At 40.7% G+C, this 15,112-nt stretch overlaps 1 protein-coding gene across 7 annotated transcripts in view; it reads left to right on the forward strand.

The window, feature by feature from the left end:
• The window catches only part of PRKG1 (protein kinase cGMP-dependent 1), a 532,766-nt gene that overhangs the window by 485,525 nt on the left and 32,129 nt on the right, over positions 1-15,112 (forward strand). For 4 of the 7 annotated variants that reach the window (XM_030030117.1, XM_030030116.2, XM_041127346.1 and 1 more), the window contains one exon: positions 12,760-12,856. In XM_030030117.1, coding sequence (XP_029885977.1) covers positions 12,760-12,856 — 97 coding nt within the window. Of the gene's footprint in view, positions 1-6,077; positions 7,023-11,543; positions 12,659-12,759; positions 12,857-15,112 lie in introns of those variants that run through there. The other 3 variants (XM_041127350.1, XM_041127347.1, XM_041127348.1) reach the window with 3 other exon arrangements.

Genomic DNA, 15,112 nt, shown 5'->3' on the forward strand with positions numbered 1-15,112 from the left:
CCTTTCAACTGAACAGGGTTTGATTCTTTTTTTTTTTTTTTTTTTTTTTTTTTTTTTTTTTGTCTGTTCTCCTTATTGATTTGTTTGAAACTGCTTCATATTTGAAGATGCCTTCTTGCTTTTAATGTACTGTCTCATCCAGCTGTTCAGCCACACCAACTTCCTTTTGACCTATCCTAGGTCCACATTTGATAGATGCTATGTTTGCTATATGCTTCCAGATACCTACATGCTGCTGCTAAGATTTAATTCTCCTAATCAACTCTTTTAGCTACTCTTTGAATTCCCTTTTGAATTTTTAAGTGCGAGAGTGATGCTTTTGTTTTAAACCTCTTTTCAGACCTCCAGCCATGTTAAATCTCAACACATCATGGTTTCTGTTACAGGGAGGTAGTTCAACGGTACTACTTTGAAATGGGACTTGCATATCATTCAGCATCAAGTCACAAGTTTTCTTTGTTCTTGGGCCACCTGATTAGCCATCTCCTAAAATAATCATTAATTGTGCCTAAAAATTTAGGCTTGACAGATAGTATATCTAGAGTTTGTTTTGCACTCATGCTGGGTGTCTTGTTATTGCTGGGGTCTGGTTGGACCTCCTTCAGGAGATCACAGCCACTCTTGCCCAACTGATGAGCGGTCAGTAATCTCATCCTAATATTTTCATTCCCTGTTTAGACTGGAATTTCTATCTACAGATGATCTGCATGACTTGATAATTTGATTTGTTAACCTGATTTAACACAACAAATCACACTTTCCTTAGGACAGGCTACTTGGTGTAGCCTTCATGTTTCCAGTGTCTTCTGTGGCTGCTATTATGTCATCCCAGCAATGGTCATTTCACGCCTCCTATACATTTGTCATGCCATAGCCTTATTGAGAGCTAGACCTAGTTCTCCTGTTCTTCTTTCTTAGACCTTTCTTAGTTGTTTGTGGGGTGGTGCATGCACGGTTGCTTTGGTTTTTTCTATTTCTCCAGATTTTCTTTAAATTGGCCCTCCATTTTGATGCTTTTTCTTTACTTTTGCCAGATACTGGCCTTCATTATTTGTGTAGAGTTGTTAAGCTCCAGGGGAAACTTTCTGCTTCTGCCGAGTCTCTCCCACATGGAGCCAAAAGGACCTGCATGGCCCAAGACACTGATTTTGCTTTTGAAAGCAATACTCATTAAAGAAAGCAAAATCTTAGCAGATAAGTCAAATTAAAAGCGGGTTTGACACAGGGTGATACCGGGATGGGGTTGGTTATGTGGAACCCAGTTTCACTGATCTCTTCCCACAGTTTCATCTGTCTGCCAGAATAAACAAGCGGAGCGAAAAACCTTGCTTTGTGTGCACACGTACTTGCTTTGTAAGGAAAAATCTGCTTCCTGCCTGCTTCCAATTTTTCGGTAGGATTTTATGTAATATTCCCCTCCTCCCTGCTTTCCCCTTATATGTCACCTTTTTTTTCAAAGTAAATTGGGATGAAACGTGCCAGATGCAGCAACTTCCACCAGCAGTGCCAGCATGGCTGGAGCACTCCGATGTTGGCCAAAGGAATAAAAGCTTGAGGGTTTTGCAGTAACTCTTTGGAAGGTTTAGTCCGGCAACCCAGTGCAATTAGTAGTTCTTGCTGCTGATCTGTGGGCATTCTTTGGGGAGCCACTGGATTAAGAGAACATCATTCACCCATCTGCTACAGCAACATCTCCAGATCCTATCACACATGGGTCTACTTGAGAATTTGGAAGAGGCTGCAGGAAACATTGCAGAAATGTCTCTGGGCAGACCTTAGAGAAGGGACACAAGTTCACTTGAGGTAGACCTCTACTTCTTTAGCATCCATCAAGCTGGAAACCATCTAGCAAGTGATTTTTTCCTAGAGGATTAGGGCCACTTGAAAAAAGAAACGAGGGCAAAACATAGCGGCACACTGTTGTCTGAAACCCGTGGGGCTTGAACAAATGTGCAATAAGTAGCGAACATTGTGAGTTGGACAAATAAGTATGTCTAACATCAGTGATATAGTGATCTGTTCTCCACGTTCTTTAAAAAAATCTTAAGAGAAGAAAACTGCAACCAAGTCTTTTCAATCTGAGCACTGCTGTTGCTGTGGTGAGCCTTTACTTATGCAAGCAACACAGTCCTGCATTAAGGCTGGAGGCAAAAGGGCCATTTAGTGTTTACGTGCTTAGATGAGCCGATTTGGGCTTCATGGGATCTAATTAGCAGTTTGCAATTAGATTGTGAGCTTTTGTAAAGTAGAAGAGCAACGAGCAGAACTAACTGTGATTTGACCAATTTCAAGCTGTAATTAGACTGAATTTTCCTTGAGATCACATCTCACTTTCCAAGGTTGCAACATGGCCATGGCTCTTCCCCAGTGACTCCCAACAAGCTGCCTTAAAATAACTTTGGTGTTCTTCTGTGGTACGTAGTGGCACCTTTGAACCAAGTTTGGTAGCTGGGATTTATTGACCTTACAGAGTCATTTGGAGTTTTAATGTGAAATGCTTTTTTCCTGAGTACTTGTCATAAGCATGGGGTTTCCTTGGTGTTTTCCAAAGGAAGAAATAAGGGATCTGTAGGTGTTTCCTCTGAAGTCACTTGAGAAAGGTGAAAGGAAAAACCCTTGATGCCTTACCTTCCAAATATATTTTCTTGGCTACAGATCCAAACCGTTAAATTCAGAGCTAATGACAAGAATAGAGGGAAGTTAGTCAATTGTCTCCTTCCTTACCATAATACTTTTTTTTCCTTCTAAATTATTCAAGGGCAGTTAGCATCACCATGGGAGGTTTATTCTTCACTGATTTCGTATTACTTTAGAAGTTAGGGTGTGAGTGCTACAACAGAATTTGCTGTTGCCGAGTATACCCAAACTATAGCTGATTCAGCTGGTGAACATGGGGATTTAAACCCAGATTTTATCTCAGTAGTGACCCATGGTTTAGGAAGAGTTATATAGGAATTAATATGCTATAGGCAAAAAGTCCCTGGCAAATCCAAACTGCATTTGACTCCAGCAGTGTCACCCTGCAGTGGGATGTTAGATGTTGTGCTGCAACCCAGCAACATAAATCTAATATTTTATTCTGAAAGGTTACTTATTCATATTAGCATTAGCATGTGCAGAGAGAAATGTGCCAAGAAGGCCATTAAGGCATAATACTGCGGGGTGATGGCATAGCAAAGATAAAAAAGCCATCTGAAGTGCATTGCGCTCTCAGTTTATTCCCATCAGCCAGGCAGTGTGATAAATGTTTCTTTGCAATTTGATGCTTACCCCACACTTCTGTTGTAATAAGCACAGCTGTAGGGAAAAAAAGGCAAAAAAAAAAAAAAAACACCAAACCCACCAAACCAAACCAACCAACCAACCAAAGCCCAAGAAAACCCCAAGCTTTCCTGGAAGTAGGGATGGGGTGGCCAGGACATGAAACTCTCAGTGGACTATAGTGAGCTAAAGCATATAATAGCTACTTTTTATCTAGTTGGTGTAATATTTCAGCTGAACATCCTTTAAAAACTCACAGTATAACTCAAAAAACCCAGTACCACATACCTGCTGGCATTGAAACATGATGATACTGGGGTATGTGTGGAGGGAGGATAGTAAACCAGTATTTCTTCGACCCAGCAACTATGACAATACCATTGCCCAAGGAAAACTGGTGGGGATTTTTCTAATGAAAACATTGAATTGTCAAGGAAGTGCTTTACAGAGAACATGAATTTATTTCATGTTTGGAAAAACGTGAAATTTTGGAAAAAAATATGTTGATAAATAACATTTTAAAATTATCTTTCATTTTATATTTGATGTTATTTTCATTGAAATGAAATTAAGATGTCAAGGTCCGAGTACAGCGTTTGAGGTGGCATGAAAAAATCATTTACTTTTCCTTAGAATTTTGTTCAGCATGGAATTTCAGGTTATACTCTTGCTGCCTGTCGTGGAGTCAGAAAAAGTTATTCGTGTTTTATTTTTCCACTGTCACCAATGAGTTTCCCACCCCAGTTAACCCAGCATACCATACACAATAGTGCTATCAGCAACTATTTTGGGTTCAATCCCTTACTGCTGAGCCAAGATAATAGAGATGCAATACAATGGCTACGAGGTAGTCTCTTTGGTCTCTAGCTAGCAACATCCAGAGTTAAAAAGAAGACCAAAAAAAGAAAAAAAAGGGGGTGGGGGAGAAACAAACCCCCTTCTTGAGCAATATCTTTTAATACTGTACAGAACAGGAAACACCACCAAGAGGAAGGAATACTCCACATCCTCCCTCTACCCCTTTTAATTAAAATTGATTAAAGTCTTGTTTTTGTAAGTCTATTCTGCAGAGTATCGTTTGAACTATTTCAGGATGTTCTCAGCATTAGGCGTATTACAAAAGTGCAAATGTTATTCTAACTAAAGCTGAAACCTGGACTTCCCAAAGTAGGACCCTGAGAGTGTCCTGTTGGAAGCATCAGGCTGTTTCATTAGAAGTTGAAGGAGAAACACATGCATCTAGAAAATAAAACGCGCATTTCAGTGATGACCTCCCTTTGACTTTCAGTGAAAACCAGGGACCCTATTCCCTAAAAACCTTCCTGATAACCTTGTGCTCTGTTGAAAGCACTCTGCTTCATACTGGTGTGGCATTATCACCCCCCGGTCAGCTGGCATTTTATATTCCAGTTTGTTTGGTTCTTCCACCAAAATTTTGGCTTGTTTCTGGCACATGAGCATTGTGTGGCTGTGTAATAGTGGGGTGCAGGCAGTCAAAGTACACTCACGCTTACACAACACCTTTCTATCTGCTTGAATTGGAGAATGGAGGGTTGTTTTTGCTGAGCAGTTTGATTGTGAGCTTAGATACATGGGAGCAGTCGTGCATTTTAAAGGGAGTGATGCATTTCCCTGTGTTACAAGAGGAGGCGATCCCACAGCAAACATCTGAAAAAAAGATGAAATTTGGATTTTAGGGGTTTTTTTCCTAATAAAGTTGCTCCCTGCACATGCTGTGTTCAGATAAGGTCCCACTGCAGTGCTCATACCGTTGCTAGATGGGATGTACTGAACCCAATAAGCATAAGTTGTTTAATAAGGTATTACCAATCTCTTGGCATATTTAGGAGTTCAACAATATTAGCTTCGAAGTTAAGACTTTTTAAAGAGCCTGGATGATGAGAAGGTCTTTCTGAGCTGTTTTAACTGACTGTGTTTGAGTGCCTTCAATTACATTTCTCAGTGAAATTGGTCTCCATGCAATAGCAAGTCTTCAAAGCCCCATAATCCAAACAAATCTTCTGTTTGCTTAACTACTGAAACAACTTACGAGGAGCACAGCTTATTATAACAGCATAATATCATGTTCACTTTGCTGAGTTCTAATTGAAAAGTAATATGCTTTTAAAATAGGGGGCGGGGAATAATTTCTGTTAGTTTTTTAACTTTATGTTTTTAATTTCAGATCTCCTTCCCTTTCCAGAGGAAGTTAGAGATGCCATAGCTTTAATGTCTGTTTTAGCTGCCACTCAATTGTTCACTTTCTGTAAGAAAATCTAAACCAGGAGGTATGCAATTTCTCCTGATGTGAAAGTCGTTAAAGGCAAGTACACTGTGAGTTCAAGTGCTGGTGGATTCAGGAGAAATTCCCAGCCCCAACAACATGAACCTGAAAAGAAAGGCAGCCTTTCTTTTCGATGCAATGGTCCGTGCAGCTGTAGCTTTCAATTGCATCGTTGCCACTAGCACATTGGTTTTAAAAAAACAAATGAAATCTCTCTTGATTTGGATTTTCAGTTGAAGGTGTAAGATGTAGAAGGAAGTGGTAGCAGCTAAATCAGGAGTTAAAGCCACTGCACTGCTGACCTCAGAAGAACTGTCTGGAAGAAGGAGACCTGAAATAAGGAAAAGCTGGGTTATCAGTTATCATACTTTCTCCCTATATCTATCTATCTACAGATACATGTAGATAGATCAATATACACCTTTTACTTTTTCAGTGTTGTTTGCAATTAGAAAAAATGGAAGAGTAGAAGATGAGTTTGATGTTCTCCTCCTCAGTCTTCCTTGGTGCAGGGCAGCAAATCCTTGTGCACAAGTAAATCCTATCTAACAAGTCAAGATCTGTGGGTAACACCATAGCACCCATCCCTTCCAGGAGTGGGTTAGCATTAGGATAGCAAATACCAGGGAGAAATTATTTATAGGCATACTAACACGCCAATAGTCTGTTGTCTCTCTGAAAGGGCAGAAACCCCATTTGGATTTAGGGCAATGGCATGTCAGTGCTCCCTGGTTAATACAACTCACAGCCAGGTGGGCAGCAGCGACCTTACTGCCAATGGGAGATACCACAGTTGTCTTGTGCAGGTTCTTTTATCCAGCAGCTCACTGTCAATACCTGTGTTTATCTGAAAGAGACATGTGGAAGTTAAAAGGTGCATTTGTGTGTCATGAGAGAGACAGACATCTGGTAACTGGAGGAAGAAACAGAAAGCATAGGCGTTTCCCATACAGAGGGATGGTATTTAGGAAATAGTTATTCTCTGCTATCACTGCCTGCTCTGCCTGAGTGTAATTTTGGGGCGAGCATCTCCCTTTCAGCCAATACAAGTCCATGGAGTCCTGAGAGTGCTCTTCACCTTGCAGGATCAGACTCTTAGAGAAGCCTGATGATCGTGTAACAGTTTTCCCCAACAGGGTTTTGGGCTCATACCCTTGGTTATTTTTTTTGCTGCAATGGTTTGTCAAAGGACATGTGCCCCCCAGAGTGTGCTGACCCAAATGGATTGATACCTGGAGGGAATGCTAGATAAGAAGGGTTTTGCACGCGGGGTGGGACCTCTGAGAGGATGAGTGGCAACGCATCGTAAAGAAATACAGATTTGCTCTCAATGCCTCTCAAGAATTTGCTTTCAGGCATTCCCAGGCTCTGGATCTTGCTGGTTGTGTAAAATACACTCTCGCTGTGCCATGCTTCTGTCTGTTGCCTGAATGTAGCTAAATCTTCTGAGCCCCACTCAAACAGGGCATAGTTGAAGGTAAGGATCTCATGTGGACATGAGGTGCTTTTATTTCGCTATGAATTATTATGAATTATTATTAATAATTATTATTAATTATGAATTATTAATTATTATTATTATGAATTATTATCTATGAATGAAACCATTCATAGATTTCCCCTTGTCCAAAATCACTCAGAAATACGTGAACCTGAACTTTTCGGAGTCATTTGAGCAGGTGGGGAAGAGGGCTGGCCGGCACGGAAGGGAAGGCATGGGAGCCCTACCATCATTTGCTGCATCTGCTCTTCCTTACATCGCTTTCAGATAGCAAAGCCTCCTCCTTACATGAATTTAATCCATGTCCTCTGCCACTTTTCATTCACGTTTGGAATTGCATCTGTCTTGACTCAATAGCATGAATCTAATGCAGAAAGCCTGCTGTAACTTCAGGGTACCAAGAAGGTGAACAGCAGCCAGGTGCCATGAGTAGACTAGACCCAGGTGGGTTATTTCACAAGGGCTAAAATATGTGTGTCAGCTGTATATCAAAAATAGTCACAAAATTGAAGATTTGGGGGAATTTTTGCTTGCATTTATCACAAACTCATTTTTTTAAAGTGCCGCATCAGTTGAAGCAGCATGCTAAAAAGAAATTAGCTATATCTTAAGAATCTAGCTATATCTTAAGAACCATAAGGAGGTGGACTCTCTTCTTTAGTGGATACAGAAATACAGTTTCCTTTTGTGATATATTTTTCCCCAACCCCACCTGTGGCTCTTAGGCTCATTTCATGTGTGTCTTCTTGCAGTCTGGGTCTGATCATCACCATCCAAGTATTGCAACTCGAAGTTATTCTAGTCTTCGCAGAGATTCAATATTTCTATCTGCAGAAGCACATTGCCTCAATGATGGGTGATACAGTGATCAGGCCAACTGACAAAACTGAATATAAGGCTGACAAAATAGCTGTTAAACAAGCAGGTGTCTGTCACTGAGGAAGGCTCCAAAATTCTAGTTTTATCCACCCAAAATGGTTATGTTCGCTCTTATCAGGGAATTGGTGGTTGGTTCCCATTTGGTTGCAATTTACATCTAGTTGGCAGCATGCAGGTGGAAAGAAGCCAAGTTTTCTATCACGATGACAGTTTGGTAACAGATGTCTAATGTTTCCCAACACATTTAGCTCATGTGATAGGAATTGTGAGCTAGTTTAGTAAAGCTGAGCAGTTGGGTAATTGCAAACCTTTGCCCCTCGCATTTTCTCATTTATCCTTTTTAGCTGCCTAGGAAAGATGATTTTTTTTTTTTTTTATTCATAGTTTTGGGAGGAAAAGCTTGAAATATGTTTCAGAGTACTCATCGTCCTAGGAGGCAATCACTCATTTAAATGGTTGGAAACCTCCAGCAGTATAAGAAGCCACATGTTTTCCTCTCCTGTTCTGCGTAACAGGCATTGCCCAAATGCTTGGGCTGTGGCTCCTGTGCTGCTGTTTCAAAGTAACGGGACATGTGGACGATGGTATTTACTCCTGATCTCCTTGATTACACTGGTTTCTTGCATGTGATGTCTGTCCATGCCGAAGAGGAGGCTGAATCAAAGCATTTTAATTAGCAGCTCCTTAGGAGTATGTATTTTATGTGGAGGGAGAGAAAGAAGTGGTGGTCCCAAGGCCCAACTCTTCTGTAGGAGGACACTGATACTCCTTAGGGCAAGATCATTATAGAAAGCCAGTCATTTGACTGAGATTTCAGTAGCTACCTCTGTCATTCAGATTTGCAAGAAACCTTGGAGAAGAGCTTGAGAGATTCTGCAGGATGCTCGTGTTTGTTTAACCTAGATCTGAAGATCTCCTCTTCTGTGCTGTTTTCTGATATCCCCTATGAAGAAGCTACCTCTCCTGTTAGCTACAGGAGTGGACTATAAGCTTGGTTTGGTAGGGTAGGTGACAAAACCCAGTTTCAATAAGCAAAAAAGTCCCATTAATAGTGCATTGGGAGTTGATACCTGGCCTCCCTCAAGCTCTTATGAAAATCGCAGCCTTAATTTTAAAAGCTCTTTAATAAAGAACAGACTTTTTGTTGTTTGTCCCTATTTGGACCACACGTTCTCTGTATCTTTTGTTTTTGTGCACTTCGAGCTATGATTTTCTGGGCATTTTGGCCTGTGAAAGCTGGGGCAAGAAGCACAATTACCAAAGTATCCAGAGAAGGGCTCTTTCTTAATTATGTCTAATTCAACTAGAGTCAGAAAAACCCAGAAATCTCAGCATAGAAAGTTTGAGCCTTGCATCTACGTAGCTCCAGAATGTCACGGAACATGGGTGTGATGCTGATCAGCATTCATGCCTCCAAGCTTGCCTGAGTTGTCTTCCCAATACACCTCTTCTCTGTTAATTTAGGAACTTAATCCACCAACTCCTCCAGAGGTCAAAAAATCATTTTCTTGTTTGAAAAGTCTCAAAGCACCAGCATACGGCTTTGTATTTAGAATATAACTGCCTTTCTCATTAGACTGCTACGTACCGGATGGGAAGAGGCTGTGGCATCTGCAAAGTGGTACCCAGAAGAAACACACCCTGACCTGGCACGTGTATTTTTCCCACAGAGTGCCGACTTATTTCCACATTATATTGCGCAAGTGTGGTCAAACTGTCTCTGCCATTCATCCCAGCTCTGTTATATTCCCAGGGAATATTCCAAGCATCCTCCCCAGTATCTTGAGCGTAGCAGATTTCTTCAACCTGGTCCAGAATAGAACATTTTCCTACAGACACACCAACATTAAATTTTAAACTTCTGTGTTTCTTTGCACTGCCTTCACAAGGCCTTGAAAAGGTCCCTTTTCTTTTGGAGGTGATAAAATAAGATGTCACATATGTTTTTCACTATAATTTTGTCAAGCGAGGAGCACACACTGCAAAACCTTGGGAGTTTCTGTTTACGGAGTGGCACACTGAAATTGAGGAAGTTGGAGGACAGAAGCTGAATTCATATTCTAAATTTCAGGATGAGAATTATACCCTGATTTCTGATTTAGGAGATGGCTTGGGAATATGTGCATTTTGATATTTTTATTTAAGTGACTGAAGAGATTTATTCTTAAGTTTTGCAGGGCTGAAGTGTGTAACTCCTGTTAGTTTATAGGACTTTGACTTGAAAGTGGACTTTGACCTTCGTGGCTGGGAATAAAACAGAATTCAGATATGACTCTTGTTACTAAGCATGTGAAGGGATTGCTTGATTGATTCTACACGTGTTTTGGTTTTGCTGTATATTTTTGGAATTTCTTTGGGGTTTTGGATGCCTGTTGCACAGTATCTAGAAAACTGCATCCAATTTGTTTTATATGCTTCATTGCACTTGTATGTACTAACTACACATAAGCAGTCTGTCAAAGAGAATTAGCCAAGAGATTTCAAAAAGCAATCTCAATAATGCTGCAAGCACATTTTTTAAGCAAAATAATAAATGAACACATTTTTTTACTTTAAAAGCTATCAGCAGAGCTTTCGGCTTCTGCGACTCAACACACAAAATGATGAAGAAATTGGGACTGGAGCGGAAGATCCCATCTCCCATGAAACCAGGGGATTTTTGGAAGAATTGGTGGAATTTGCAGGGACTGGGACTAGCATCCTGCTTGCCTTGCCAGCACCGTGCCATGTATTAACCTAGTTTTTGTCCTCTCACATTGCATGATGTGAACTATACATCTTTTTTGTAGGAATTGGCTGGCTTTCAGGATAAGAGGTATTATAGGGAAAAAAACATTTCCCCTCTATGTTCCATATGTTTTTGGAGACCCTAACCCTTCTGACACACTGCTGTTTGGAATCTTTCATCCCCTGCTTGCTCAGCATTGAGAAATCCTCACCAGTTGCCCAGGGGACAAGATGTGGTAGGTGGTCCCCTGCCTCCCTGGGAGCACAAGATGCCTTCCTTCCACTCCCAAGCCTTGGGCAAAGGTAACGCAGGGCCTCTTGACCTGAAGTTTTGCATCTGTTGTTTGACTGTTGAAGGGAAATTTTCCATGCTGGGATTTCAACTTCCTAGCAATTATAAATCATTAAGGGTATTTAACTGGTCTATACATTTACGTGAAAATTAGCCCCATCTCATTGCTCTGTCACCTCTAAGGTGATGCTGTGATATAGAAGGGAATGTATAAATATGTCTTTCTTTTAGCAAAGGTTTTTTACTGACAGCTTTAGTATGCACCTCATGATGAGTCTAAAGCAATCGATAAGCAGCTGTGTCACACAAGGTTATCCCAAGTTCAAAGCAGGCTCGGTACTGATTGGTTTCCAAAATCGGATGCATCAGGCTGCTGTGGTCACAGGAGCAAGGTCACTGAGAGGATCTGGTGACAGTATAAATAACAAAGCAGAGCTTAAGTAATTTGTCAGCGGCACCCCCGAGATAAAATTGCACTTTATTGCATTGTATTTGGGGCTTGATGATGTGACCTTTCACCTTTCTTGACACCTCTTTTTATTTTTCTCCCCTAATGTCATTGCAGTTTTAAATAGACTGAAGAAGGTGGTTTGAAGGGAATAAGTCAGTAAATCAATTCCATCCCATTATTGAATTAGAGGCAGGCGTGACGGACAAGGTACATTAAAAAGATAGACAGGTGGATACATATATATGATCATGGCTAACACTGTGATGTTTTATCATTACGCTATTGTTATTATGCAGAAATGAAGCATCCAGGTGAAATAGCAGACTATGGTCTGTTAATTGCAAGATATTATGGCTAAAATTAAGCACTGAAGACCAAGCCAACTCCCCTTTTACACCCTCCATGCCTCTCTCCATAATCCCGTCAATGCTCTTTTCCCATACAAGTCTGTGTCACCAGCAGCCAAAGGTTGTACACGCACGGGGACTTCTCCGGCAGCTGAATGTCAAACTATATTGAGTGGGTGGATCCTGTTCATCCATTTCCCCTCCGAGCCTTTCTAAAAATACCATAAACCTTGACAAGGAGCTATTTTAGAGGAATCATATTCATGAGGATAGTCATGGGAAGCTTATTTTGGCAGGCTTGCATGTGTTCAATTTGCATGCTTCCTTAGTCAAGGGCTTGGTGAACTTGTGTTGCGAGCCAGTTGGACATGGGCTTAAGAGAGAGCATCTGGATTTTGGGACCTCCTGGGTTGGGACGTCTACTCCAAGTGAGTTTATAGGAGGAAAAGAAGTGAAGATATTCTTATAGGAATGTTGATATGTGACTGAAGTCATTCATTTCAGGCATTTGCACACCAGCCCGCAGCTTATCGGATCTGATTTCATAAAACCTGGCTGTGATTTCTCTCCAGGGACCTTAATGATCTTGCCACTTTCAATAAACATTTATAGAAACTACTGCCAGCCTGTGGATAAGAGAAACTCCTATGAGAGACTTTATCTTCCAAAAATACTTAAAGACACTAAAAAAAACCCACCCACAAGAAGATCAATAGAAAATGTCAAAATGTAGCATTTGCTGGGTAGCTGGAGCTGAATTGCAGTACCAGACATCTGTATGGTAGGCATGCAGTAGGTACGTTTGCTTTTGTCACTTGGAAAACTGTGCACATCGGAGCGATGCTATAATTGGGACCAGCAAAACGATGAATGTGAATAAAAGCAAACTGTAAGAGATAAGATGGAAATTAAGCAGGTAAAGGCTGTTCCACGCTCATGCCATTCGGGTATGGTATTGCGCAGTACTCATGTTTGCACCTCTAAGAAATTTCCATTTTTTCGCATAAAAAAATCCAGATATGAAGCCGAAGCTGCCTTCTTCGCCAACCTGAAACTGTCTGATTTCAACATCATTGACACCCTTGGAGTCGGAGGGTTTGGACGTGTTGAGCTGGTAGGTAACCTTTTCTTCTTTGAAGTTTGCGTGATATCCTAGAATAAGTACTGTGTTACAAGTCTTTTAATTTTTCTTTGTTATTACACCCAAATAACTGGAAGAAAATTATGTGGTGGGATTACATACTTTCTAATGGTTGAAGAAAGCTGAATTACATTTCCTGGTAAATAAAAAGGTAGGAATGAATGCTTTGCAGTAACCAAGAAGAATTTATGTACTAGGTTGAGAGAGGAGCACACATCTTCTCTCTCCAAGTGGTCCTATGTTTATGGCATTGATCGCCTTTTAAAAACAAGCTGAAGAATTGTGTGGCTGTTGAGTGCTAAGATTGAAAGAGCAATCTAAAATCTTACTTAACCAAAACTGGACTAACAGTATGATGTCTTCTCTAAGCAGTTTCTAATATAGGTCTAGAGATAGTGCTACTTGGTTATCATGAAAGCTGTACATTCAATGTCTGAACTATGACAACACTTCACAGAAAACTACTTATTTTTTGCAGAATTTTAGAGAAAGGACAAAATCTGAGCTTGCTTTTTGCTCTGCTTGGATTTAGAGCTCTGCAGTCTTTATTAAAGCCTGAGCAGGAGGAGACTGAAACGGCAGCCGTTGCATGACTCGTTTATAATATAAATTTTTGTATTTACATGATAACAAAAAGAGGGAGTTTAGTTTACGTCACAGTGCTGACCACTGAGGAGCTTCTGATACTGGACACCAGTACAGTATGTTAGGAACTCCTGTAAGTTATGGGCAGAAAAAGGAACAGAGTTACTGCTGCCATCACGAACTTTGGGGAAATCCCCACTCTGTAACCCTGTGGGAGCTAAACGCACCCATAGTGCTGGGAATTGGAAAACCAGCAAAATGAAGTGTTTTGGTGATTAGTTGTGACGTAACAGGTAAAATCTGGGTTAAAAGTGCAACTCGCTCTTCCATGTGATTTATTTCTGACTTTTCCTGTTTGGATGTGTGTAAAATCATGCAGAGGAGAGCATGTCCATGAGAACAGTGGTCTGTTCGTGGGGTTTGGATTCATTATTTATTTACTTGTTTGTTTGATATTAGCAACTGTTGTTTTGGAAGAGAGTCACAGGAGCTCAGCCGTAGCCTGGGAAGGCTCTCCTTTTCCCACTCCTTCTATAGTCATCTGCTGCTGAGGATGCTTTAGAGCAGGAGTTGAATTTGCGTCACACTCAACCTCCCTTTTGAAGGCCCTTCACCCTCAGTTGACAACAGCATAAAGCTCAGGAAATTTGTCTCCTAAATTAACATCACCACTTGCTTCTCTGCCGGAGGTGACCTGTAGTGAGGGACCCACCAGTTTGGGGCTTGTCTTGAATCTTGTGAATGAGCTTATGAGGTTTTTTTTCATTGTTAAGGCTTTTTTGACACATGCTTTCAAGATGTTTGAAAACCTCAAGATGTTCCTGGGAAGGTGCATGACTTTGTCTTCATGAGGTATTGCTTGTGTATTAACCACACAGATATGGAAGGAAATCAGACTGTTATTGATGGCCGTGGGCCAGTCCTCTACCTCTAGCTGCTTACAGAGTTAATTTGGAAGCTTTAAGATACCGATGTCTTGAAATCTTAGTGAAGCATGACACTTGGCCAGGTGTGAGGAAGAGCAGGAGTGGACATGTTCTGTCCCTTCAACATATCAGATCACAGTCAGGTAGAGATATTTAATTCTTAGGAGGTGTCCAAATCTCAGAAGCCTTCAAGAAGCCTTGGTGCCACCTACACAGCCACAAATGGGAGGAATGTTTCCATCACCTTGTAGGGGTTTTCTTCAGCAGTGGGTTTAACACACTGCCCCTGCTCTCCTAAGCAGGGAAATGCTGGTTAAGGTCATTTTCTGTAGTTTTTAAATAATGCTGAATTACACATAGAAGGATAAAAGATATCTAAAAGTTTAGCTTAACACTCCAGATTTTATTATTTTTGTTATTAAAACAAGAAAATACACTTTTTGTCAAAACTGAGCCTAGAATTGCTACATCTTGCTTCATGATCTTCTATCTTCTCCATGAAAAATATGTTTTATAATTTAAGGCTAAAAAATTAACTAATGCAAAATGTGTCAGAGGAATTGACTCTTTCATTGCCTGAGTGTGTTACAGTAGCTCATAGCAGCATTGGAATTTGTTCCTGGAAAACATTCACATTTTTGCACTTTCCAAGAGTAAAATTGATCAAACAAAGTACATTGCAAGGAAGGGGATTTTTATAGCTTAAACTTGGCCACTG

Source organism: Aquila chrysaetos, chromosome 11 (assembly GCF_900496995.4).
Source record: "Aquila chrysaetos chrysaetos chromosome 11, bAquChr1.4, whole genome shotgun sequence".
Classification (NCBI taxonomy): domain Eukaryota; kingdom Metazoa; phylum Chordata; class Aves; order Accipitriformes; family Accipitridae; genus Aquila; species Aquila chrysaetos.